This window comes from Micromys minutus (assembly GCF_963924665.1).
Source record: "Micromys minutus genome assembly, chromosome: 21".
NCBI classification, from domain to species: domain Eukaryota; kingdom Metazoa; phylum Chordata; class Mammalia; order Rodentia; family Muridae; genus Micromys; species Micromys minutus.
In genome coordinates this window covers 48559637-48587571 of record NC_137956.1, presented here as the reverse complement: position 1 = coordinate 48587571, position 27935 = coordinate 48559637, and the positions used below count along the sequence as shown (strand labels likewise).

The 27935-nt window shown below is 45.6% G+C and overlaps 1 protein-coding gene across 2 annotated transcripts in view; it reads left to right on the top strand.

Moving 5' to 3' along the window:
- Nucleotides 1-4148: 4148 nt before the first annotated feature.
- The window catches only part of SCN10A (sodium voltage-gated channel alpha subunit 10), a gene marked incomplete at both ends in the record, with an annotated part of 82065 nt that continues 58278 nt past the window's right edge, over nucleotides 4149-27935 (top strand). For both annotated transcript variants that reach the window (XM_080934460.1, XM_080934459.1), the window contains 6 exons: nucleotides 4149-4418; nucleotides 8058-8176; nucleotides 12182-12262; nucleotides 26300-26428; nucleotides 26940-27031; nucleotides 27889-27935. The exon at nucleotides 27889-27935 is cut by the window's right edge and continues 145 nt beyond it. In XM_080934460.1, the coding sequence (XP_080790586.1) occupies nucleotides 4149-4418; nucleotides 8058-8176; nucleotides 12182-12262; nucleotides 26300-26428; nucleotides 26940-27031; nucleotides 27889-27935 (738 nt within the window). The remainder of the gene's footprint in view (nucleotides 4419-8057; nucleotides 8177-12181; nucleotides 12263-26299; nucleotides 26429-26939; nucleotides 27032-27888) is intronic.

Sequence of the window (27935 nt, the reverse complement as noted above, 5' to 3'; positions counted from 1 at the left end):
TCTCTCAGTCATTTGAGATTCCTCTCTTGTGAATTCTCTGTTTGGATCTGTACCCCATTAAAAAAAATTACATTGCTTGGTTTGTTGACGTCTAGGTTCTTGAGTTCTTCATATAGTTTGAATATCAGCCTTCTATCAGATCTGAAGTTGGTGAAAATCTTTTCCCAATTTGTAGGCTGCAATTTTGTCCTATTGCTTTTGCCTTACAGAAGCTTTTCAATCTCATGAGGCATCATTTATTAATCGTTGATCTTAGTGCCTATGATATTGGTGTTCTTTCTGTTCAAGAACTCACCTCCCGTGGCACTGCATTCAAGGGTATTGCTCACTTGCTCTTCTATCAGGTTAAAAACCTGTACTCCACAAAATTGGAAAAATCTAAAAGAAATTACTAATTTTCTTAATATCACTTAGCAAAGTTAATTTAAGCTCAGATAAACAATTTAAATTGACCTGTACCCTTAAGAAAATCAAAGCAGTCATTGAATGTATTTTAACCAAAAAAAGCCCAGGGCCAGACAATTTTAGCACAGAATTCTACCAGACTTTTAAAGAAGAGTTACTGCTAATACTACTCAAATTATTCCACAAAAATAGAAACAAATAGCGCCGGTCTAACTGGCTGTTGGCACGTAGAAGAATTTAAGTAGATCCATATCTAGTGCCCTGCAGAAACCTCATGTTCAAGTGGATCAAAGGCCTCAACAAAAACCCAGCTACACATAACCTAATGGAACAGTACAAAGGTTCAAAGCTTGGAACCAAGCCTTTGGAAAATAGGTTTTCATGTATTGAAAAGATTATGGGGAGAGCATGTGTAGGCCTGGACCTTCACATCCATTGGACATCTACACATGTAGAGGGAAAATGAGTGTATTTTTTTTATTATAGCAATTGTAGGGTGCAGGGGAAAAGCCTGTGAAGTTAGACTGTGCTTTGGATAGGTTCCAGTCACAGTATCACCATAATTCAGCCATTTGTCCTCCCAGGATTAAAAGTCTGTGACACTGGCTAAATAAAGTCCCCAAGATCATAGAGCTACAGCTCATTAGTTGATAACTGGTACCTGTCACAAAGAAAAAAGGTTTGAGTGAGAAAGAGGCATAAAGGGGCATCTGACTTTTAATCTTAGGAAGATACTGAGTTTGGTGGAGGGAAGATGGTTGTCAGGAGGCCCAAAGATTTCAAGGTGCCGACCAAGCATTCAAGCTGGTATGTTTAGAAACATTTGGGTGGCAAGTCAAGAGACTGGAGGAAAGGTCTGCGTGTGGGAACGTCCACGTGAAAATGGCCATTGTGAGTTTATAGGGGCACACAAAAGCAGTGTGAGAAGCAGAAGCTGGCTCATCCCACATGCAGTGGAGGTGGGCATACTTGTCAATCAAGAGAAACCAAATACAGGGGCAAAAAGGGAGAGAAGGAGGTAGAGAAAGTCACAGAAGTTACAGAAGGAATTAAGGAAGACAGGAAGCTGCTATGATAAAATACCCTAAGATCAACTCTGGGCAGAAAAGGGTTTGTTTGGCTGACAATCCCAGGCCACTGTACATCACTAGGGACAATCAAGACAGGACCTTAAAGGTGCTAACTATTTCACACACTATTATCTCTGAACAAGAAATTTACTTTACAGCCAAAGAAGCCTGTCAGGATGCTATACAGAGGATACTGCTTGCCAGCTGGCTCACAGGCTGGTTTATCCTCAGTTAGCTTTCTTACAGAGTTCAGGATCGCCTGCTTAGGGATGGTATTGCTCACAGTGGGCTGGGCCCTTCTACATTGATAAACAATTAAGACAGTCACTCAGAGACCTGTGCACAGATCATTCTGATCCACACAATGGGGGCTTTCCTCTGAGATGACTCTGGGACTTTGTCAACTTAACAGTTAAAGCTAACCAAGATGGGTGTACAGAAAAGTCTCTCCCCAGAACAGCAGCTCACCCAGAGGGCAACAAGAACAGTCCCCTGAGTTAGCCACTAAGAGGTCTCTGGTGTCCTTGGCAGCATTCATTTCAGTGAGGTGGGGGCAGAGACCATGCTGCAAGGATGTCAGAGCAGCTGGAGACGGTCAGGGGGAACGAGACCTCTGTGACACTCAGCGGAGAATGAGCTTGGAGAGGAGGCGGGGCCAGCGTGGGCAGCGAAACACACCGTTGTTGACATATGTTTGCCTAATATTTGTGTGCATGTCTCTGCACGCACTCACATCATGCACATGTGTAGAGGCCAGAGGACAGCTCCGTGGCGTCTGTTCTCTTCTTCCACCTCTATGTGGATTTCAGGAATGCCTGGTCTCCATACCCACACAGCAGTTGCCTTCAGCCATTGAGCTATTTCTCTGGCCCCAAGCAAGTATTTCAAAATTAGTAATTCAATTTGCATATGTCTGCACATGTTTTCACAATGTGTGTGTCTGGGCAGGCATGCCGCGGCGTATGTGTGTGGATTAGAGGATAAATTTCTGGGGTTGTTTCTCTCCTTCAGCTCCTGAATGATCTGTGCATATGTCTCTGAGTGACTGTCTTAATTGTTTATCAATGCAGAAGGGCCCAGCCCACTGTGAGTTTCAGGGATAGAACTTGGGTCACCAGGCTTGCGCAGCGGGTAACTTTATCCGCTGAACTGGCTCGCCAAACAAATACTGTTAAACAAACAAACAGGGAGAGTTAAGCATTTCTAACTGCTGATAGGTAGGAACCTGGAAAAGAAGTGGGGACAGGATTAAACAAACAAACAAACAAACAAACAAATAAATGTGGGAATAAAAGCTACAGCAGAGAGTCAAGGACAGACCGTGGTAGGGAGGAGGGGTAATGTAGGCTGTGAACATGGGTGAGCCAAAGTTTTGATCTTTTTTTTTCCCCCATCAGCTGGAAAATGTGGCCTTTGGCTGTCTCCGTGAAGAGACAGGGACTAGTCAGCAAAGAGTTAATCATTGAAATCTCAGACCAGGGGAAACTGCTAACTAGGAAATCCCAGCCAGCACAAATCATCTTCATTGGCAGCTCCAACCTAGAGCATCTTAGACCCCAGGAAAGCTGAATTCAAATACTCTAGACTGACCTGGGCTTCGGATTTACGTTGGGAAATCTAATCTTATGTGGTTGTGAAGAGAACGTTTCTTCTGTAGACAGTGGGACCCAGTGGCAGTTCAAAGAAAGGAAGAAATACAGAAAAAAAAAAAAAAATAGCAGTAGATGAAAGGCCATGACCAGAAGGTTAGGGCGAAGCTTAAGATAGAAATGAGGAGCCGGAGTCTTCGGTGAGGCCAGGGGCAGACTGTGGCTGGACCACCCTAGAGATGATGTGTAGCTGGCCTTCAGCTGCTTTGTTGGTTCTTTTTCCTTTCACCCTTCTTCACCCCATTGTACACTTTCAACCCCTAACATTGGATAGGAGAGAAAATAGGATAGAGGGCAAAGGGCAAAGGGGTCGATGTTATCATTAAACTACTTCCTGCTGAGTAGGTCTGTCTAGTTCCTTAGGGCAAGTTTAATTTTCACTGTCAGGTTATCTAATATTCTTTTTCTTCCTCTTCTTCTTCCTCTTCTTCCTTCTCTTCTTTGACTACTTAGCAAACCACAACCAACAACCTACCCATAGGGGCTTCAGAATTTATACCCCCCCCAAAAAGCCCCCAGAATTCCAAATGTCCCACACTTGCAGAAACTCTCTGCAGCTGGTAAAATCACACCCCAGTTAGAGCAAGAGGCAAATCACAGTCGGCACTGTGGACAATCTGAAGCAACCTCATGTCTCCCACACGTGAGATTAAAACAAAAACATACTTATATTTCCGTGTTTGTTAAAAGAAACCAAAATTCTCAGTACAGTGAGGGAAATATGTCAAAATTTCTAAATCTAGTTTGTGGGGAATGGGACGGAGCTTCTTACAAAGGGAGGAGGGAGCAATGGCTTCAGGGATGTGAAGTAATGACACACCTGTGGTACCTGGATTTGCAGTGGGCCTCCAGAGGATGGAGTGGGGGGGTGGGAACTGAGTAGCTGGAGACAAAGATGGGGGGGGTGTTCTAGTTAATCAAGTAGGGGGGATGGGCAGGAGGATTCCAGTGGTCAGGCTGTCACCCCTCTCTGGTTATTTTCCTCCCAGAAGACTGCAAATTCTTCTCCAAAAAGAATGAAAAGATGGAGTTCCCCTTCGCGTCCGTGGGAACTACCAACTTCAGACGGTTCACTCCAGAGTCACTGGCAGAGATCGAGAAGCAGATTGCCGCCCACCGTGCAGCCAAGAAGGCCAGAACTAAGTTCAGAGGGCAGAAGGACAAGGGCGAGAAGCCCAGGCCTCAGCTAGACTTGAAAGCCTGTAACCAGCTGCCCAGGTTCTACGGTGAGCTTCCAGCAGAACTAGTCGGGGAGCCCCTGGAGGACCTAGATCCTTTCTACAGCACACACCGGGTAAGAGCTGCCACTGGGAACATCTGCACTCAGCTCCTGGGGAGCGAACCTCAGTCCCACCCAAACAGGAAGTCCTCACACCCTGTCCCATGTAAATAGCTGTTCACTAAAGAATAGGCCGATGTCAGGCAAGGTGAACAAACCTCTCTCTGAATCTTTGGGAACTCTGTGATGGGGCAAACTAAGCCCAAATCTCCAAAGCAGACAGCTACTGCAGAACTTGCTCAGAAAGCTGGTTGTTCCTTTGGATGAGATGCAGCCTGGATCCTGTAGGGATGTTATCTCTCTGTGTAGATCAAGAGCAGGGGTTTTTGAAGTGGAGAGGGATGCCTTAGGCTGGGGTTCTCTAATGTATAGTCTCAGAGCTTCTGGAGTTTTCCAAGCTCTCCCATGGGTTACCAAAGCTTAAACTGTCTTGAAATAATAGTTTACTATCGCCTCTTACTTACATCATCTTATGAGCATATAGTGGTAACCAAGGGAACAACATCATTCACAGCAGTCACTGGAAGATGTGCCTATGTGCTCTGGGTTTTATATACATATATATAGCATTTATATAATATAATATAAATATAATAAATATATAACATATTTGTGTGTTTGTGAGATACATATATATATGTGTGTGTGTGTGTCATATACATACACATATACATATATTTCTAACATAGTGTGTGTTCTACTTCCCTTCCAAGTTGCTGTGATAACATATATGAACACAAGCAACTTAAGGGAGAAAGGATTAATTAGTTCATAATTCAGGCTACACACTATCAAGAGTGCAAAGCCATGGGAAGGGGAGCAGCTACATCATGTGTGTAGTCTGAGGATGATGAATGCAGCATATGTGTGCTCAGTTTCTTTTCTCTTCCTTACATGGTGTGATGGTTTGCACATGCTTGGCCCAGGGAGCGGCACTATTAGAAGGTGTGGCCTTGTTGGAGGAAGTGTGTCACTCTGGGGGTGGGCTTGAAGACACTCCTCCTAGCTGCCTGAGGATGCTTAGTCTGTCCCTGGCTTCCTTTGGATAAAGATGTAGAACTCTCAGCTCCTCCTGCACCATGCCTGCCTGGATGCTGCCATGCTCTTGTCTTGATGATGATGGACTGAACCTCTGAACCTGTAAGCCAGCCTCAATTAAATGTTATTTATAAGACTTGCCTTGGTCATGGTGTCTGTTCACAACAATAAAACCCTATCTAAGACACATGGACAAGATTTTCTGTCCCGGGATAGTGCCATGCACAGTGATTGGGTCTTCCCACCTTAATTACCATGATGGAGATAATTCCCCCATCTTAGTTAGGGTTCCATTGTTGTGAAGAGACACCATGACCCTAGCAACTAATAAAAGCAAACATTCAGAGGTTCAGTCCATTATCATCATGGTGGGAAGCATGGCAGTGGGTAGGCAGTGTGCAGGCAGACATGGGCTGGAGAAGCTGAGAGTTAAGCATCTTGATCTGAGGGCAGCCTGGAGGAGACTGAAATTCTACACTGGGTAAAGCACAAACACAGGAGACCTCATCCCTCCCCAGTGACACTTCCTCCAACACAGCCATACCTGCTCTAGCAAGGTCTCCCTCATAATTGCCATCTCAAGGTAATGGGCAAGAATTCAAACACATGAATCTATGGGGGCCGAATCTATTCAAACCCCACATCCCCACAGACATGCCAACAGGCCAACCCAGTTTCAACAATCACTTACTTAGGGTCTCTTCCTGGGTAATTATAGATTGTGTCAAGTTGACAACACTGGCCATCACAGGATGAAAGGGTCATTTTGTGCACAGTTTCAGAGATTTCTGCTTATCCATGCTCACTTGGCCTTTTCCCTTTGGGTGAAACAGTTCATCATGGAGCGAGTGCACACTGAGGAAAAGTGCTTGCCTCACAGTGTCCTGGAAGCCAACAGAGAAGGAAGAAGAGTCTGGGACCCCAGTTCCCCTCAGTGGACTACCTCTCGAGATCTAATGTTTTCTCTCTTGACCACATCTTTTAGAGTTTGATTGCCTTACAATAATGCTGTAGTTCAGTAGGCTGACAAACAAGCCTTCAGGACCTGAGCTTTGAAACCATCTAAGATCAAGACACTGACAATAGTTGGTAGATCAATTAGTAGGAAGGTGAAGAGATGGAGGATAGATGATAGATAGATAGATGATAGATAGATAGAAAGATGGCAGATAGATGATAGATAGATAGATAGATAGATAGATAGATAAATGATAGATGATAGACAATAGATAGATGATAGATTGATGAATGATAGATAGACGATAGATAAATGATAGATAGATACAAGATAGATAGATGATGGATAGACGATAGATAGACGATAGATAGATAGATAGATAGATAGATAGACAGACAGACGGACAATAGATAGATAGAGGATAGATAGATGATAGATAGACAATAGATAGACGATAGATAGACGACAGATGACAGACAGATGTGTTGCATATATATTCATTTATAAGAAACCTCTATCATATATACACAGAAGCACATGAACAAAGCAAGAAAGTGTGACTGTAATAACTAGCGTATTCAATAACTTTCTGATCGAAGAGCAGGAGCTAATGGTCTACTGAGGTTCCCATGACAGTTCCTCTCCCGTGTTGCACCTTGGATGTTTTATGCAGTCAAAACATGGCAAGTTCACATTTCAAAATGACAAGGAATCAGAATAAGCCACTGCGAATATCGTTTGTGGAAGAGATAAGACACATGTCCTTTCCCCTCCTCTCTCTTCCCAAGAATCCACCCCTTCTAATTGCACAGAGAAGGGAACTGAGATGGTTTAGAGTCAAGGTAATAGAAAACAGGACCATCACAGGACCAGGGTCCTCTAGTCAGAAAGGAATTAAATTCTGGAGCTGGGGAGATAGCCCAGTCAGTAAAAAAAACTTGTTGAACAAACGTAGGGATCTGAGTTTGATCCCTAGAAAACATGTGGGAAAAAAGTGGAACACACTTGTAATGTCACTCTTGAGGAGGAAGAGGAGGGAAAGGAGGGAGGGGAGAAGGATTGGGAGGAGGAGGGGAGAGCAGGGGAAAAAGAAGAGGAAGGGGAATAGGGGGAAGAGGAGGGGGAAGGAGATGGGAGGAGAAAGAGGGGGAGGGGAATAGGGGGAGGGAGATGGGAGGAGGAGGAAGAGGAGGAGGAAGATGGGAGGAGGAGGAGGCAGAGACAGGTGGACCCTTGGGCCTTACTGTCTGGCCAGCCTAGCCTTCTCAGTGAGCTCCAGGCCAGTTCGAGCTTGTGGGAGGCTCCTGAGAAATGACATTTGGATTTCTCCATCAATGTACACAAGTGTGAGCGAGTACACACACACACACACACACACACACACACACACACATTGGATTAAGTGCAACTGAGCTCAACCATCTGTAGTCAGAATTCTGCCCTGGGTGTGCTACACATATCCAGCCCTGGGGTCAGCAGCCTGTCCACGAAGCACTGTCAGTGGGCTTGCCTTGGTTCACAGTCAGCCACGGAGTCCAAAGATGGTCAGCGAGCCATGGCGAGCCATGGATATTCAAACAGGTCTTGCTCCTGATTCTACGAGGAGGACGCTCCAGATTCCTGTTTCTCAAGGAACCCACTTCTTTGCTTTGTTCTAGACATTCATGGTGTTGGATAAAAGCAGGACCATTTCCAGATTCAGTGCCACTTGGGCCCTGTGGCTCTTCAGCCCCTTCAACCTGATCAGAAGAACAGCCATCAAAGTGTCTGTCCATTCGTATCCTTTGCACAGTTTGCTTTCCGTGTTTCAGACTCTGCCTGTGGCGCCTGACGCCTTTCTTAGAGGTTGGCAGCAGAGCTTTCCTCCAATTGAATCATGAGATAGTGACGTCATCACGTTGCAAACGTAGTTTGTGGTGCCACACAGGGAGCACTCAAACGGCCTGTTTATGGTGTGAGTTTGACTGATGCCCCAGGCATACCCATTCCAGGGAGCATGGCCTGCTTCCCCCATGAGGTAATGGCCAGTAAGCAGACACCTAGTTTTTTGGCCAGATGAGCAGGCGTGAGTTGTCACACTATCCTAAAGCATGCTGGGGTTGGTTGCTCATCACACAACAGAGAAATGCCTCTTAGACAACAAAGAGAACATTCTATTACAGGCAAAGCCCCATCATCTTCCATGACCTCAGTGATCTTGGGCACTGGCAATATCACCAGTTACCCTCAAACTGCCAAGCAGGTTAGATATACAGTTTGCCCGAGGTTCCTGCCACAAGGAAGCAAAAGCAGACATATTAGTTCCTGGTCTGTGTTACCTCCGCTCCTTTTAGGAGCATTAGAAGTCACCTTTGGTGCTGTTTTTGTTTTGTGTTTGTGCTTTTTTTTTTTTTTTTTTTTTGGATATTTTCTGTATTTACATTTCAAATGTTATCCCCTTTCCCTCACTCCCATCCCTCTTCCCTCTCGAAGGTGCTCCCTCTCCCAATCACCCTCTCCACCTCAGCACCTCGGTGTTCCCCTACACTGGGAAGACATACCTTCCATGGACCAAAGGCTTCTCCTCCCATTGATGCCAGACAATGCTGTCCTCTGCTACATATGCAACTGGAGGGTCTCTCCATGTGCGCTCATTGGTTGGTGTTTTAGTCCCTGGGAACTCTGGAGGGTTTGGTTAGTTGATAATGTTGTTCTTCCCGTGGGGTTGCTCCTTCAGTCCTTTCTCTAGCTCCTTCATTGGTGCCCCCATGCTCAGTTCAATGGTTAGGTAAGCATCCTCAACTGTATCAGTATGACTCTGGCAGAGCCTTCAATGAGGCATCTATACCTGGCTCCTGCCATTAAGCACTTCTTGGCATCAGCAATAGTGCTTGGGTTTGGTGACTACATTTGGGGTGGATCCCCAGGTGAGGCAGCTTCTGACTGATCTTTTCTTCAATCCCTGCTCCTCTATTTGCCCCTGTATTTCCTCCGGTGAGTGTTTTGTTCTCCCTTCTAAGAAGGACTGAGGCACCCACATTCTGGCCTTCTAGTTTTTTATTAGACCAAGCCTAAGTAGCTAAGAGGAGGACTTGGGCTGGGCTTCCAAGCATCTTTCAAACAGGAAATTCTCAACATCAAGCACAGCCCCGGCTTCCAGGAAGCTCATGTTCAGAACAGCCTCGCTCCATTGCGTGGCAGGTGGCAGCCAGCCTCTGTACCCAAGCTTGGGCTAGTAGGAAGGGATTTACTTTTTTCTTAGACAACCCCAGTCACTGTGGAGCAGCCTAGTAAATTTCCCAGTGGTACCTGAGCTAAGAAGCTTTGCACAGAATCTTCAACACACTCACTGTGTAACTACCCTGCTGATGCCGTACAGCCCGTGCCCCCTTGCTGTGGTTGTCTTTATGGTTACTCGATGGGAGTTCTATCTTCTGAATTAAATCTTGGGTTTTTAGATTCTTCAGAATACTTTGTGATAATCGCAGCCCCCCCCCCCCCCAGTGGCTAAGTACTTTTCACGTGTCAATGCTGTCACAGGCACAAGAGTCTTGGGAAGGATCAGCAATGTCTCATTCTACAGATAATGAGACCAACACTCAGAGACATTTCAGAAACGTCCCAGGGTCACACAGCTAGTTAAGAGGTCCAGCCTCCAGCATGTCATGGGCAGTGTCTTCAGCGAGAAAGTAGACAGCAAGTGAATGGACACAGATTAAGGTAATACTTCTCTCAGCGGGCCAGCTCTACTCTGGCAAAATGTTGCTTTTTTTTTTTTTTTTAAAGAAAATACATTTAAATTCAACTTCTGAACACTGAAGCAGCAAGCCCCAGTTTTGTATCAGAAAGCCTCCAGTGTGACCCTCCTTTGAGACATGAATGTGAAAGCTGGGCTTTCTTTTGAAATTCCTTCGATCTTTGGTGTACTAGAATCTGATGTGACCGGTCGCTAGGAACATCTGTTGCTTTGAGCAATTTTTAAAAAGTCATTCGTGGGCAAAGGGTCAGGTAACCTGAATTCTTTCCAGTTTTTCTTCTGTTTAAAACCATGCCAAATCAGCCTATCATAGTCTACCCGAGATATAAATTCTATTGTTCCACATAAAGCAAAGCATGAGGTTTTGTTTTAAAAACATTTTTAAAGAAACAATGCCACCAAGATTGGGGATGTTACACACACTTGCTCCATTCAGCTCCTTAAGAATTATCCTCCTACTGGGCTGCTTTGTCCAGCCTTGGCATGCTAGTGTGCTCCTGTAGCTTGTCAGGCTGCGTCTGATCAGCATCTCTGGGAGACCTGCTATTTTCTGAGGGTGCGTTGGGATGAATCTGGGGGAGAGAGAAGGGGGAGCGATACTTAGGGGTGGTGAGGGAGAGAAAACCGCTGTTGGGGTGTAATAGATGAGAGAAGAGTTTTAAAATGTTAAATTACACTGCTCGCCAAAACTGTTCTTTATGCTTTAAAAGGAGATGTAGACAATGACCCAGTGCGTACCGTCCTCTGTGGATCCCAGCTAAACTATTCAGAGAACAGTAAGCAATGGCTAATTAGAAATACAATTTCTATCAGCAACCAAGTGAGCAGGGAACAGTCCTTCTGCCTTGAGACCTGGTGAGTAGTTAGCACCTGAGGGCGTGGTCGCTGGACAGAAAGTCCATAGAGGGGCCTCTTCCTCACCGGGCATGTGCGGATAGACTTAGCTGTTTGGTCGCTATGGCCGCAAACAAGATTCTTCAAGGTCTACACTTCGGTAATAATATTCCATCCAAAGTTATAACTCCAACTGTGTCTTTGTGAACATCTCTGTAGACATGGGATATCGTACAACTAGTTTGCAGAGCTAAAGACGCCATCTTTAACTTTCATCCTTGGGTTAAGTTTCCCCACTGCGTGAGCATATCTCTCAATTGTAAATTAACGGGGAAGTGTGGTTTCATTGGGACAATTTCCCTGTCAGGATAGCTGTTTTCCTAAGTAACTGTAAAGCAAAGTATCTACAGAAAACTAAGGTGGTTTTAAATGTTTCTTCTTGAGTGGAAGTGATGGGAGGTGGAAATCATCCTTCCCCTGGAGGTGAAGTTTCTGTCTAGGTTAGATGTTTTTCATTTGTTGAGCAAATGTCTGCCTAGACTCGTCCTGCCTCCGTTTACTCACTCCTGTGGTCATTCCTTCCCTTCAAAGCCCCCTTCCACTTCTGAGTATCCCTTAGCCAAACCTCCACTCCTAAGCATCTCTCTCTGGCTACTAACACCCCATTCTCCTCAGAATACCCTTCCAGAGCCAGGATTTCACTTCCTGAGCCTGCTTTGGCCATCTCTACCCAGAATCCATTGCTTCAATGTGGTTAAGCTCAGCTTAGGAAAACAACCAAACTAAACTGATTTTCATAAAAAATAATACCCTCCACCTGGTTACTATGGTTACCAGGCTGCATGATGCAACACGATTCAGGAAGGCTATTTAAGACTCTTCATACTGTTCTCCCAGATCCTAAATGTAAATGATAAAAGCTACCCATGGGTTAATGGTGTTTGGCATAATTTGGACAAGGTTTGGGAATTTGGCATAGTACAAGGCCATGGGCTTAATATCCAACACTCTTGTTACTGCTGTTACAACTGCTTCTACTAATTATAAAGACAGAGTTCTCAGTATGGGCTAGGTGCTCAACAGATGTGAGCAGAGACCTCATGAGACCACAGAGCTGATATTAGCTGAGTTGCCTACATCTTGTTCAACAGCAAGGTGATGTGACACTGGGGGATGATGGTAACTTTCAGTTCCTTAACACGGACCTCACAGCTGGTTCTCCGTGTTTATCACCGTTACTATTCTGGCCAACTGTGTGTGCATGACCCAAACTGATCTTCCAGAGAGAGTCGAGTGAGTAACACCACCACATTCCTGTGCCGTCTCCCCTGTCTTCTCTCTCTTAGAAGCTTTTCTCTTTTTTTCCTATATATCGCACCAGCTTCCATTTAGACAAGATTGAATTCTGTTGCCTCTTTGACTTTGCCATTGTCAGGTTTCTTCTGTGTACCTTTCACCCAAGTATATGCAAGATTATAACTTTAAGACAGTGTAGAATTGTGGTTATCAACCTTGACTCTACTTTGGAACTTTAAGGTTTTTTTTTTAAACTCTGATGCCTAGAGGGTCTTATTTCATTAGACTCTGATGCCCTGGGTGAATGAGTCCTCCCAGATGCACACACAGCCCCCCCCCCACACAGACGCATACACAGACACACACACACAGGCACACACACATACCCACACACACTCACACAGACACACACACACATATACACACACACACACATATATACACACACACACACTCACACAGACACACACACAGGCACACACACACCCACACACACTCACACAGACACACACATATACACACACACCCCCACACACACTCACACAGACACACACACATATACACACACACCCACACACACTCAAACAGACACACACACAGGCACACACATACACACATACCCACACACACTCACACAGACAGACACACATACAGGCACACACTCACAAAGACACACACACACAGGCACACACATACACACACACCCATACACACTCACACAGACAGACACACACACAGACACACACACACAAACACACACACACACACACACACACACACACACACACACACCCATAAGGATTGAGTTCTGGGAAGGTGTGCTCTTGAAGAGATGGGAGCAAGTGAAGAAAGAACTGTGAACAGTGGCTTCTAAAGGACCATGTCATCTCTGGGGTTCTTATGTCTCTGGTTGGCAGACTAAATCTCTTTTGTCTGAGAGCAGAAGTATTTTCTAAAAACAGATGTATCCCCACAGCAGGGTCAGATGTCCCTGCCCTTGCTTGAGCCTTCAGATGTAACAGGTCCCGGAAAAGCTTTCCCACTGCCCCACCATTCCCTCTTGCTAATTCTAAAAGCAATGCATGCCACAATAAGAAAGATGTTTCATCTCTATTAATATAGCAAAGGAAGGGAAAGTTGTCTAGCCATCTTAGCAGATACTGGAAACTCCATTTGATAAAGTTTAATTTCTGTTTAAGATTTCGAAACTCTTAGAAGAGTTGGAACAGAAAGAAATGGTCGTGCTCTGATAAAAAGTGTTAGTTCTTCAAAAAGTAGTGCCCCTCAAAAGGGCGTTCATTTATCAAGCATAATTAATCGTGAGTGTGGAACTCTCTCGCTTTGAGACCAAAGAGGGAAAATATCAGAGATGTCTATTCTTGTCAGTCCAGCCTCAAAGAGGAGGTTCTGGGCAGGATCGTAAGGCAAGCATTAAACAAACAAACAAAACCAGTACACAGGTCAGAGAATTCCCAGACATGTTGTACCTTACAGAAAATTATGTAGAGGACATAAAATATCCAACATAAGCTAGAGAGGAACTGTTAGCGTCAGAACCGAGCTCACAGACGACTGGAGTTTAGTTCCTGATACTCACACTGGGCAGCTGGCAAGTACCTGTGGGGGCACTCACAAGCACATGTGTGCACTCACATGCACATGCGTGCACTCACAAGCACATGTGTGCAGCTGCCCACGAAGGCTCCCTCCAGTGGATCCAACACCCTTTTCTGGCCTCCATGGGCACCCACACTCAGTGCATGTGAACACGCATATACGTAACATAACAAATACACACATGTGTACACACGCATATACATAAACATAAATAATTATGAGAATAGATCTTTAAAATCTTCTGGAATTAATAAAACTGTACATCAAGATAGTTGTGTGAATCAAAATACATTAATCAGTTATGTATGTTTGTAGCAGTCACAAGCTGGAAATAAAATAATTTTTGAAGTATCATTTACACTGGCATTTCAAAATATCAAGCGCCTAGAAAAAAAAATAGGATATCAAAACATTGACTAAATTACAGAAAGAACCCCCCAAAATGGGGAGATAATGTTATGTTGTTAGACTCCAAGTCTCAATATTGTAGAAAGTGCCCAGACGACTAATCAATTTAGTGAGATTTCCAATGCAGTCTCAGTAAGCGTTTATGGCGTGATTTGGCAAACTGGCTCTAAAATGTATGAGGAAACACAAAGAGTAAATTATAGCTGAGGCACTTTCGAGGAAGGAACCAGAAAGGAGAAATCACCCCACTGGGGTCAAATTGGAGACAAAGTCATTGCTGTGAGGTCAACCAGACTTTAAACAGTGTGTGCGGGCATTTAACCTGTGATAGGGGTCACTCCGCAGAACAGAGAAGGTCAGTCTGTGGTGAAGAACTGTGAAGAACCAGGAGACCTAGAGGAATAATTAAACCAAGTAAGGAACTTGGCCTCACACCAGAGTCAGCTCTCCATTTGTGAAATACAAAGGAATAAGGAGGGGAAACCAGAGGAGAGTCTCTATGCCCTCAGGGTACGGAAAGTCTCATTACATATGACATAAAGTTTATGTGCATCTGAGCATACGCACACCCCATGCAGTACCCACAGAGGCCAGAAGAGGATGCAGGCTCTCCCAAAGTTGAAGTTACAGATGGTTGTGAGCTGCCTGAACTGGGTGCTGGGAACCCGGGTTCACTGTAGGAGGGGCAAGCGCTAGTGACTGCTGAGCCGGCTCCCAGAGCAGCGGTTCTCAACCTTCCCAGCTGTGCCGGCTTAACACAGCTCCTCATGGAGTGGTGACCCTGAAGTGGGGGCATAAGCCTATAATCCCAGCACTCAGGAGGCTGAGGCAGGAGGATCACGACAAGTTCAAGGCAATTTTGATCTGTGTAGGGAGTTCCAGGTCAGCTTTGGCTAGAGTGAGACTGTCTCAAAACAAAATAATGATAATGATGATAATGATGATGTAATGATAATAAATCCAAAATGCATGAGTAGTGCATAGGCAAGTGATCCAAAATATAAACCAGAATTCACCGCCCAGGTTGAAGCTCATATTTCATATGACCGAGATGATATTGCTTTTAGGTTGTTTGTCCTTAGGAACTTCTAGTGTGAGCAGTCATTCCAGAGTCACCTGGGGACTGTGATTAAGTACAGAAGACAGGATGCATATGTTTTACCCTCTCCTACAAGGCCGGCACAGGGATGGCATGGGTGTAAGAACAGAATAAATACCAGAACAAAGGCAGGAGTGAAGGCAACCCCGGCACAGAGATGTCAGAACAAGCTTGGGAGGCCTAAAGGGAGTGAAGAGCCGCAAGCCGCTTCGCAGGCTGCCTGTCTTCAGGCCACGCCTCAGGCCGACAGACATGAGACCCTGGCATTTACCCACTGCAAGCTCCAGAGTCCCTGGAAGAGTTGATGGGACACAAACAGATACACCCAGAGCAGCAAGAAGACAGAAGGTGGTGGGGGAGGTAGTCACAGGCCACTGCCTCCCTAAAGGAGAAATCCAAAAGACATTCCAGGGGCCAGCAAGATGTCTGGGTGAGGAGGATGTTTGATGCCAAGCCCAGTGGTCTGAGTTCCATCCCAGAGCCCACTTAGTTGAAAGAGCTTGGCCCTTCATGCATATAGGGATAAGACGAGGTTCATATGGGGAGCAGACAGAATAAAAGTAAAAATTGTTGTTTTAATGGTCTTGTTGTGATAAGTGATTCCCTACCCCCTTTATTTACCAACTCAGCAGTATCTAAAAAGTTAGATGTGGCGGCACAAGCCTGTGGTCCCAGTGCTGGGGAGGCAGAGACAAGCAGACTCCTGGAGCTCACTGGCCAGCCAGCCTAGCGAGTTCCAGGCCCATGAGAGACCCTGCCTCAAAATAACAAATTGGATGATCCCCAACCCCCGTCCCAAAGAATGACAGCTGGGGGTGACCTCTGGTCTCCATGTACGTGTGCACACCTGTTGCACCTGCTCACGTGGGCATACACCCACATTCCCCACGAAAATGATACAGAGAGGTTTAAATTAAAGAGCGGGGGGCAAAGCCAGGCTTGGTAACACACACCTGTAACCAAGGCACTCAGGAAGCTAAGGCAGGGAGAGCAGGAGGCTAGCCTGAGCATCATAGCGAGTCCTCGACCAGCCTGGGCTACATAGGACCCTGTCTCAAAACAAACTGAACAAAAGAATAGGCAAACATGTAAGGAAGAACAGACAGAAAGCTAGCAGGAGCCATGACCAGAAAAAAAAATGGAACTTACAGCAAAGGGCAGGAGGCCAAAGAAACATGACATTCTGAGCGCTAAACACACAGGTGCAAGTTAGAGCTTTTCAGTCAATGACACAAGAACAGTATTTACAAATGTGAGAGCCGTTAAAGGAAGCTATCAGAAGGCCTGAAGAGTGGCAGTCCTCTTGGCCTCTAACAGACACTGTGTATAAAGTCTGTAAAGATGGAGAGGGGGTAGGAACAGGCTGCTTCTGGTTCGCACAATGCAGATGGTCTGGGTCACAAGACCATACAAGTTAACCTCACAATAGCCCATCCCAAAACAAAATGAATGACAGTCACAAAAACAAAAAACAAAAAACAAACAAACAGTAAATTCCACAAGGCAGTAGTAATAAATGACAGCTTCTCTTGTCATCCTGCAATAAAATTAGAAAATTGCAGGAAACAGGGGTGGAATAGAAAACCTTAACCTCCGGTTGCTTTAGAGCACCCTTAAAGAATTCTTATAAGAAAGACAATTACAAACTAAAGCTGCAGGACACTAGGGACAAAAAGATTACAAACAAATTTGTAGGGACTCAGGAGATGATTTACAGTTCAGAAGTGTGGCATCTTAATATCATCTGAGGCCGTAGAATTAGAGAAATTATAAAGCAAATGAAAGGCGAATGGAAGAGGTAAGTGGCAAAGTGGGGCGTATCAATTCAAATGGTGGTGAAAAATATACTCCCAAGACCTTTGTACTAAAAAACTGAAAAATCATTATTAAGAGAAATTTAAACTACTCATATAAATTTAAATGTATCTTGTGATAATGGACGAGAAGATTACTATTATTAAATTGTTAGCGCTGCCCAAATTTATCTATAGATTCATTGAAATTTCACTAAAAGAATCTCAGCAGCAAATGGTTCTGTAGAAGTTGGATGGATGGGTCTTTTCACCCAGGAGAGACTGAATTGAACTATTCTCTATGATAAGCTCTAATCATCGTAAGAGTCCTCATATTTTTGTGACACAGTTAATTCCTTGATGAATAGTCTTGGGCACATATCTTTGTACAGCTAATGCAACAAATTTGAGAGATGAGTTTTTAGAAATAGATGTTCCTGGGCCAAGGGGCATATAATTTAATCGATTCTTTTCTTTTGAGACTGGGTCTCATGGATTTCAGAATGGCCTTGACCCTCCATGTAGCCTTGAGTGTCTGACTGCCCTGCCTCCAACTGCTGAGTGCTGCAGGTTCCATGTGTGCTCTTCCCACCCCATTAACACAAGAATGACTTGAGCCCTGTGCACGCTAGTCCTCTACACATCCTCTGCCTCTATAGCTTTAATATTCACATATTGCCAAATCCCCTTCCAAAGCTGTGCCAATTGTCATTCCCAATGATTATTAAGAACATTCTTTATTAAGCTCCATATTAACTGAACTGTTTACGTAACTTCTTTTATAAACACACTTTGAAAAGAAACAGAACTATGCCCGCCTGGTTCCAGCTCGGAACAAGGCTGAGTGTCCTTGGCCTTGTGGAAACACCAGAGTAGCTCTGACCTCCAGAGTGTGAGGTAGACACCATTAGCTGGGACCAGAGAAGAGAATACATATCCTTGGAATTGATCCAGGCCCCTCATATGATATTGTGTATTATTTTTTTAGGAAGAAAATAAATTGTAACCAGTCAAGACATGGAAGCCAATGAAATAGCCATGTCCTTGATTCAATCTATCTGATACAGTGTTTCTCTTTTCTTAGCTTCCCATTGTGTGTTTCTGAAACATTAACTATATGTTATTACTGGTTAATGGGAACTCTCTGCCTCCCTGTCTGCTTGGGCAAGACAGGCATATGGAGTCCATTTCTAAGAGAAACTGAAGAGGGAGAATGTGTTAGAGTGGGAATCAGGCAGAGGCGAGAGCTATACTAAGGAAGAAATATTAGTGGAATGTTCCCACCCTCCTCAGGCCCTGGGACTTACAGAGAGTCCCTGAAGGTGTCTTTGATAGCCTAGCTATACTGATGTTCTGGAAAAGAATTGATTGCAGAGAAGACTTACCCTGGAAGAAATATGTGATTGTCTTCAAGAAGGCATGATTGGCCAGGCATGCCTAGAGTTCTTGGAGTCTCTGCCATCTCAGCAATCAGGAAGACAAACTTTTGTTGCAAATGGGTGATTTTTGCTTAATCAGTATTTTTCCATTTATCAGTACTCTCATGTTTATTAAGAGAATGGGTTACATAAATGGGTTTGTCTATCTGTTTTTAATGGTTCCAGTTGATCCCGGCCTGGATTCAATTTGCTAGTGTGTATTTTATTTGATCTGTAAAGGTACTTACTATGTGCATGCCTCCCCTCCCCCACCCATGAGTTTATAGGTCAGAGGTCAGTTTTTAGGAGTCAGTTTTTAGGAGTCAGTTTTTCTCTTCATCTACTATGTAGTTTACAAGGATCCAGCTCAGTCCCTTGGCCTTGGTGACTGTGCCATTCCCTGCTGACTCATGTCACCAGCCCATTTGATCTATCATAGTTGAGGCTGGCTGGTAGTCAGTCTAACACTCTGCCTACTGTTCCCTGGGAACTCTGAATTCTTGTTTGCTTTTGCAGACCCATCTCTTTGGTCATTTGACATCTTTCACTGTTCTCTCAGTCAATCAGCAGACTGGAAATAAAAACAGTGCAATTGAATTATAATGCACTGTTTTCCAATATAAAATATAAAGTGAACTCTGACATCATATAATATTTGTGTACCTTAAAAACTACTTATGTCCTCCAAGACTGATTTGGCTCCTGCTGGCTAGCAAGGAGCGGAGGGTGGATTATCTTGAATAACGGCTTCTCCTGTCCCGACAGTGGCTCAAATTTGTCCAGTTTCATCCACCACTGTGCTCTGTTGCCTGCTGAAGTATAACAATGACAAAAATAAACACCTAATCCTGCAGCCAGAACGTCGGGTCTTAAATACGGGAGACGAATGGGCTCCACCATAAAGACAGGGATTGCCCTGCTGTGGTAAATATGAAAAAGGAGGTAACCTTTTGTCCCGAGCTCATTCTGGCATCCTTAGGACCACATGGCACATGGGGACCCAGCCACTACTCTGCCACATGATCTGCAAGCTGCCCTCTCCACACGGTTCCCTTCCCAGAGAGTCCACTCTGCCCACCCTTGCTGCTTCTGTCCTAGTTGGTTCACTGCTGCCCAAGAATGTTGTTTTCACTCACTTTCCCTTGGTGGGTTGTTGCCAAGCCTGGCACACACATCCCAACTCCATGGCAGGCTTTGTGCGTCCCACCACCACACCCTCTTTGAACTCAATTAAGTCGCCACATCAAAGAACACACCAAAATACTCTGATCCAATTGGTGTGATGTAATTTGCCTGCCTAGATAAGTCAAATGATCCTGTACAATTTATCCCTTATAAAATATTCATAACAACCTTAATCCATATACAGATGTGCTGAGAGAAACGTCTATGTCTGTTTCCTTGTTGCCCCTTCTTGAATCTCCCGCTTTCTCCTTCTCTCCAGCCATAACAAAACTTTGTCCCCACCCCACTCTCTACTGTCCAATCATGTATCACCTTGACATCAACCTACATCAATCATGAGATGTGTGGGGAACACTTGGATAACCCCACCGGTAACAGATAAATACTTAAGAAAAGAACAATTATGACAGAGAATAAGGTTCATCCTGGTGCCAGTTTAAAAAGCTTAAGCCTTTGTGTCAATTACATAAAACAACAAAAGCTTATAGAGGCTGGGTAAATGGGAGAAGTGCTTGCCATGCAAAGACCTGAATTTGCATCCCCAGAACTCATGTCACAGCTGGACCTCATAGTGTACCCATCTGCAATGTCAGCGCTGCTCCTGGAAGAAGGAAGGCGGATGCTCCCAGCCTGCAGCACACAATGGGGAATGAGACAGCTTTGTCAAAACAAAGTAGAAGGCAAGGAGGACACATGAGAGGGGGGGGGGGAAGAGAAATAGAGAAAGAGACAAACAGACAAAGACAGAGACAGACACAGAAAGAGAGACAGAGACAGACACACACAGAGAGACAGAGACAGACAGAGACAGACACAGAGAGAGACAAAGAAAGACAGAGACAGAGAGAGACAGAGACATGCACATACACACACACACACACACACACACAGAGAGAGAGAGAGAGAGAGAGAGAGAGAGAGAGAGAAAGCGAGATGTCCATTACCTAATATTCCTTTCTTTACCAAAGAAAACTGACTTTGGACACACATTTAAAATAACATCTAGCTGCTGCAACCACAACATACCCACCAAGGGGAGGAGCCTCCGCTCCTGCAGTTGCTCAGTGAGGCTCTGAGCTGCCAGCCCTCCACAGAGAAGACCCAGGCCCTCATCCCTCCCTGAAATTCTGAACATGGTCTTTAAAGAGAACTTTCTCTATAATTTCTAGGTCTGTTTGATCTGAAAGGCTGGATTTTGTAATGTTTAGTGTTTTGGGTTCTGTATAGATTATAGAAATGAATATCCTGTCAGATTATCGTTGGCTGAGATTCACTTCTCCTTCACCCTCTCTCCAATTTCCTGTGTGCAGAGGCCTTTAGACTTCTGGTGACTTTGCTATCACTTCTTGCCTTCATTTCCAAGAGGGTGGTGTTCTTTTTAGATAGTCTTTGTCTACGTTTGTATATTGAAAAACTCTCCTGTTTTCCTGTAGCAGCTTCAAATGTTTGAGTCTTACCTTGTGGTCTTCTGATACATTCTGAGTTGATATAGGCACCAGGAGGGATGGAAGGGTCCTGTGTACTCGTGTACACAATCTCTCAAGCACTGCTTGTTAAAAATGCTATCTTTCTCCAGTGACAATTCTCTTATCTTTGTCAAAAGTTGGATGGTGTTAGCTCTTGGGTCTTCTAATTGAGTCTGTCTGTCTGTCTGTCTGTCTGTTCTGCCAGTGTTATGTTGGGTTTTGTTTGTTTGTTTGATTTTTTTGTTGTTGTTACTATAGCTCCATAGTATCGTTTGGAGTCTGTTGCCAGGATACTTCCCACGTTGCTTTTGGTTTCAGTTAGCGGAGCCCCTCCTTCAGCCCCACCTCCCAGGATTGTTTTGCCTACATGATTCCATAACAAATTCAAGATTTGCCTTTTCTTCCTCTGAAGGCTCATCACTGGAATTTTGATGGAAACTATTGAATATGTAGATATCTTCCAGCAGTACCATCATTTCCACAATATCAATTCTGCTAAGTCATGAGCATGGGAGGTCTTTCTGCTTTCTAGTATCTTCTTTGATTTCTTCCGTTTTTCTGATGTTCATTATAGAAGTCTGTCACACATGTGATTAGGTTTGTTACTATGTATTTTATTTCCAATGGCTGTTTGCTCAGTGAATTTGATAGCATCTTTGATTTTCTTTTCTTGCTATAGTATTCTGACAACGCTTTCAAGAACTGTATTAAGGGGCCAGTGAGATGGCTCATCCCATAAAAGTGCTTAGGTGCCAGACTGACACCCCAAGGGGTGGAGTGGGAGGATGGGGGATAGGGGGATTGAGAGGTAGGGGGATGAGGATGTGGAGAAGTAGGGGTGGAACAGGTATGGAGTTGGAGGGGTGGCTTAAAAGGTCTCCACTCTGTTACTTAGCACCTAATCATTTGACCCCCACACCCACTAACAGGAAGTGATGTCTGCTTCTTCCTGTCTTCAGCCATTTTCCCACACTGGAACTGTTCACACTCCAAACCTTCCTTCTGTGGTCATACTTACCTACTCTCTAGCACGGCAATCAGGGGGATGCGCACTTGACGCTTGGTAGTATCCCAGAGCCTGGGAAATGAAGAGAACTTTGACTCCTAAAGCAAAGCTCTCAGAGAGGAGCCATTTAAAATGGCTTCCCATGCTCCACTGGAGCTGTATGCTGGAAGACAGAACTCCCCAGGGCCAGGATGTAGAAACAGCACAGCACCCCTGTGTGGTCAGGGCAGCTCAGCAGGAACCAAGACCAGCCCTAACTGTGCTTTCTCTGATTCCTCTTTGTTCTTCCTTCCCTTGGCTCTCACCCTCTGCCACCCAGTGTGTTAAAGTGGCTTTTCCTCACCCTGTTCTGCTCTATGCAATTTTACAAGATTTATTACTTACGTGTCTATGGGGGTGGAGGGACGGTTTGCGTGTGAGTGCAGGTGAGGACACGAGACCCCCTAAAGCTGGAGTTGCAGGTGTTTGTGGTGCCTGATACCAGTGCTGGGAACTGAACTCAGGCTCTTCTCCAGATCGGTCAGTGCGTGATCCTAACCACTGAGCCATCTTTCCAGGCCTATGGATTCCTTCTCCCATACTGTGTCTACTCTCCTGTTTTGTGTAAGGATTTCTTCCTTTGCTCAGTTTTCTAAGTGTCCCTCATTTACCCCGAGTCTCCTCCAGGGACTCTATTCTCTGTTCTGCTCATGAATCATCAGCTGGTCCATCAGTGTACAGGCCTCTCAGGAACTTGCTTCTGTCTCCTTGGCCTCTCAGCCAAGTTTGACCTGCAGATCCCCAGCAGAGATCTCTCCTGGAGCATTTCCCGTTCTGTTCCTTGGATCCCACTCTCCGTTTGTTGATCCTGTTCCTGTGCTGGGAAAGTCAGTCTAGATTTTCACAGGCAGAGGGCCGGGAAGTCAACGGCTGCAGGTTTGCATATCCCTGTGGGCTTATCTTCATCTTTGACAGTTAGGCTCACAGACAGATTCTATGCAGGGAAAGGTTTTACCTCCACGTTTGAAGGCTTTGATCTTCCAGGCCGAGGTGGCTCCTGCAATATCTGACAGCGTTTTTTTATCCTCAATGGTGGTGGTTTGAATAAGAGGCTCCCTTGGGCTCACACACTTGAACACTTGGTTTCCAGTTGGTAGAGTGTTTAGGGACAGTTAGCAAGGTTCAGGGGGGATGAGGGCCTGGGTCTTCTCTGTGGAGGGCTGGCAGCTCAGAGCCTCACTGGGAGACAACAGGAGCGGAGGATCCTCCCCTTGGTGGGTATGTTGTGGTTGCAGCAGCTGGATGTGATTTTAAATGAGTGTCCAAAGTCAGAAGGTGTGTCACTGAGGGTGGGCTTCCTGGACCCTGCTCCCAGGCAAGCCCCGAATTAAGTGTTTCTAAAACTTTATTTGCAATCTCTTTTTCTAAAGTTCTGTTTGTTCCTTAATGTCTTTTTTTGTAGACTTCTGTTCTTGTTTTAAGAAATGTTTATTCCACCTCTTACCTCTCTAAAAATACCTATTGCAGGTTTTTTTTTTTTTTCCTTTCATTAGATTTTATTTCATGGCTTCTTTCTTACTTTTAACCCCCTCTTTGGCTTCCTTGCGTTTTTGTTCTATTTCCATGATGGTGATGTTGTTTGGAGACAGGGTAATGTTACACAGCATTGGTTGGCTTACTACACATGTGTTCAGTCCAGTCTGGCTCATACATCATTGCAAGCCTCCTGCTTTATCCTCTCAAGGGCTGGGATTACAGGAATGTGCCACCATGCCCGGCTCATGTTTTGGTTTTGATTTCAAACATCCCTCAAATTTGCAACACACCATGGCTTATTCAATGTGAGGCATCTAATGTGGCTGTGGTGTTGGACACCTGTGATCTCAGCACTCAGAAAGCTAAGATGGGAGGGTCACAAGTTCAAGACCAACCTGAGCTACATAATTATAATGTAGATCAGAGATAGATCTTCATGAGATGTGAGTCTGACTGCCTTCTAGGAACTCAGCAAAGGCAGAGCAGGAGGTGTCTGCCTTTCCACAGAAACTCTTACAGCCTTAATATGTGTTATTTTCCCTCCTGTTTGGTTCATGAGGAAAGGTGTCCTGTTCAGCTCTGTATAGATGACTCCTCAGTAGGGGCGTTGTGGAGTCTGGTCTAGAAGGCCAGCAGTTTCCTGCAGAGACTAGAACAGGCCTTCCAGCCCTACCTGATCCATCTCCCACACCCACCATCTGGAGGCCCGAGCATCTCTAAGTTCTGAACTGTGCAGGGTTCTTCAAAGCAGCTGGTATTTATCCTACTGGGTTTATGTCTTTGAAAAACCCTTCGTCCTCCTGAGGGGGCTTTCAGGAAGGATGAGCTGAATGCATGAATAGTCAAGAGCCTTCCTAATTTTTACACAAAAGCACATGCTTATAACTTAATATTTTAATTTTTTTGTGTGTATGTGTATGCATGTGCATACTCCTGTGTGTGTGTGTGTGTGTGTGTGTGTGTGTGCAGGCATGGGTTGGTGGTGTATGTGCGTGTGCAGACAGAGGTTGCTCTCTACCTTATCTTTTGAGTCAGGATCTCTAGTTGAGCCTAGAGCTCATGGATTCAGCCAGTGAATCCCAGGGATCCTCCTGTCTCCAGTTACCTAGTACTAGTGCTAGGATGAGAAGCACAGGCATGTTACAGGTATGTTGAGGATCCAAACTTATATACTCACGTTTGCCCAGCAAACACTTTGCAGCCCAAGCATCTCCTCAGGACCAAATCAAGCGCAGTTTCTGTGTGACAAGGATCCCAGAGCCAGGGGTTCCCAGCCAGCACATCAGCCTCAGCTGGGAACAGGTTAGAAGTTCTCATCCTTGATTCCCTCCTCAGACTGTCTGAACCAGACATTGAGAGGACAGCCAAGCAACCTGTTTGAGCAATGCCTTCAGGTAGAGCTGATGGTAGCCAGGGTGTGACAGCCATGGCCACTTGTCTTAGTCAGGGTTTCTATTTCTGCACAAACATCATGACCAAGAAGCAAGTTGGGGAGGAAAGGGTTTATTCAGCTTACACTTCCATATTGCTGTTCATCACCAAAGGAAGTCAGGACTGGAACTCAAGCAGGTCAGGAAACAGGAGCTGATACAGAGGCTATGCAGGGATGTCACTTACTGGCTTGCTTCCCCTGGCTTGCTCAGCCTGCTTTCTTATAGAACCCAGGTCTACCAGCCCAGGGATGGCACCACCCACAATGGGCTGGGCCATGGATGGCACCACCCACAATGGGCTAACCCTCCCCCCTTGATCACTAGTTGAGAAAATGCCTTACAGCTGGATCTCATGGAGGCATTTCCTCAACTGAGGCTCCTTTCTCTGTGTTTAACTCCGGCTTGTGTCAGGTTGACACAAAACCAGCCAGTACACCACTGGTGATCAAAGAATTCTGAACATTTCAGAAACATCACCTCTCTCCCAACCTCAGCTCTTCAAACTGAAACCCAACAAGAGGTCCAGCAGAACAAAGGGGCTGTTTTGAGGTAGCCAGTTTCTTCATGCCCCACCCAACCTGCTAAGAGAACATCTGTGAATTCAGATGTTCTTTCTTCTTCTTCCGCAGAGCCAGGAGCACAACTATCCCAGGCATAGGGAGAAACGAAAAGAGTAGGGAGGTACTAGAAAGAGGGCAGTAGCAGAGATCTGTGTCTCCCACATCCTCCAAGACCCAAAGGCTGGGAAAGGAGCCTCCAGCCCCCACAGTTTGGGGCTTCACAATGAGACAGGAGACTTGTTTCCTCACTTGACATTGTCCCCTGCCCATTTCACAAGCTGCCGCCGAAAGCCCCTCCCCCTCCCGGTCTCTCTCTCTCTCTCTCTCTCTCTCTCTCTCTCTCTCTCTCTCTCCCTCTCTCCATCTCTCCCTCCCCTACCCACTTGTGTGACTCTTCTCCATCCTTCTCCTTCACTGCCTGGCCTTTGTGCTCCCTTGGAACAACCACAGGGATTCAGTTCTTGCTGCTGGCTGAGGAAGCTCCTGAGGTCCCTCTGTGCCAGAGTGACTGTCCCTCCCTCTGCCTCCCCCCAGGTACGCCTTCACTGTCATTTACACCTTCGAAGCTCTGATAAAGATTCTGGCGAGAGGGTTTTGTCTAAACGAGTTCACTTATCTTCGAGATCCATGGAACTGGCTGGACTTCAGTGTCATTACCTTGGCGTGAGTGTTTCCCTAAGCTAATTTGTGTGTTCCTATAGACTTTGGGGTGTAGAATTTGGAGGGCAGGGTTCATGCTGATAATCTGGATTACCTCCTCATCTCAACCCACTTTCTTCTGGTGGAATCTTAGGACCTGGAAGTTGGAATACATAGTTGGTCTTGTCCTGTGCCCATAGGGACAAGCCAATGACTCAGTACTGTGCTAATGGCTGGTCAAGGCAGGTCAGAAGAGGCTCAGCATCATTCCTGACCCAAGAAACCATGTCTGGGGAGGCAGGCTCACCATGCCTGAGTGTTTAAAATCCAACTGTTCACCTCTTGAAATGGTCCTTTCTGAGCAAGATGGTGAATGGTTTAGTGGGCACCCACAGCAGTCTGTAAGATGGCACTGCAGACGAAAATGTCCTGTCTGTCCTGGGTTTCCCAAGACTCCTCCCCCTACAACTTCTATTGTGTGTGCTGCATGCACCCTGGAACCCTTTCGCTGAGGAAACGCCTTCCGGTTCTACAGGTATGTGGGTATGGCCATAGACCTCCGGGGAATCTCAGGCCTGCGGACATTCCGAGTTCTCAGAGCCCTGAAAACGGTTTCTGTGATCCCAGGTGAGCGACTTTAACCAGCTCCTTTGTTCCAACAGAGCCCTTGTTCTTTTTCATAGCTCTTCTTTGATACGCACACGTGCACACACACGTTCCGGGACAGGGACTATCGATTCTTGGCCTGTTTAACAGAGAAGCTGAGGCTTTGAGCATAAAAACATAGGTAAGGCACACAATCTGCCACACATGACGTCGAATGCCTCACTTAGCTTCCCGTACAGGGCATCAAATGCGTGCTGCTGAGACAATCATTTCTCCACCAAAATGACACAGTTGGATCCTAGACACTACCTGGGTCAGAACACTTTCTGTTGTCTGTGACACGGTGCCCCTCAAAGGATGTGATTTCCATTAACAAACCTTACCCCCCCCAAAGGGAGGAGCTTTGCAGCAAGCTGTACTCACCTCTGATCTCTTCCTCATCTTCCAGGGAGGAGAGTAACCTCTCAGCTGGAACAGAGCCAGGAATGCAGCTAGGACTCAATATAAATTTCCCAGCGCCGAGGCTAGAAGTCAGGCCCTTGCACATGATAGGCAAATGCTCCACCACTGTGCTACATGCATCCCATCCCCAGACAGCCAACGGGGATGGAGGAGGGGGTTAGTTGAATCGTGAGTGTCAATCATTGATTAGCTTTGAGATGATAAAAAGGTGTGCTGCCGGGGCCTCAGCTGATTGGTTCTATCGAGGGGACAACAAGCCCCTCCCACCATGCAGATGAGAAGCTGGGCTTGGAACTGCCTGGAATGTGTAGGAGCATCACACCTGTGTGTAGTCATCCAGGAGGATGGCCAAGGTGTCCACCTGTGCCCTGGGTGGCACTTCACCATGTGGGAGCATGCCTGTCACCTTCCCACAGGACTGAAGGTCATCGTGGGAGCCCTGATCCACTCTGTGAGGAAGCTG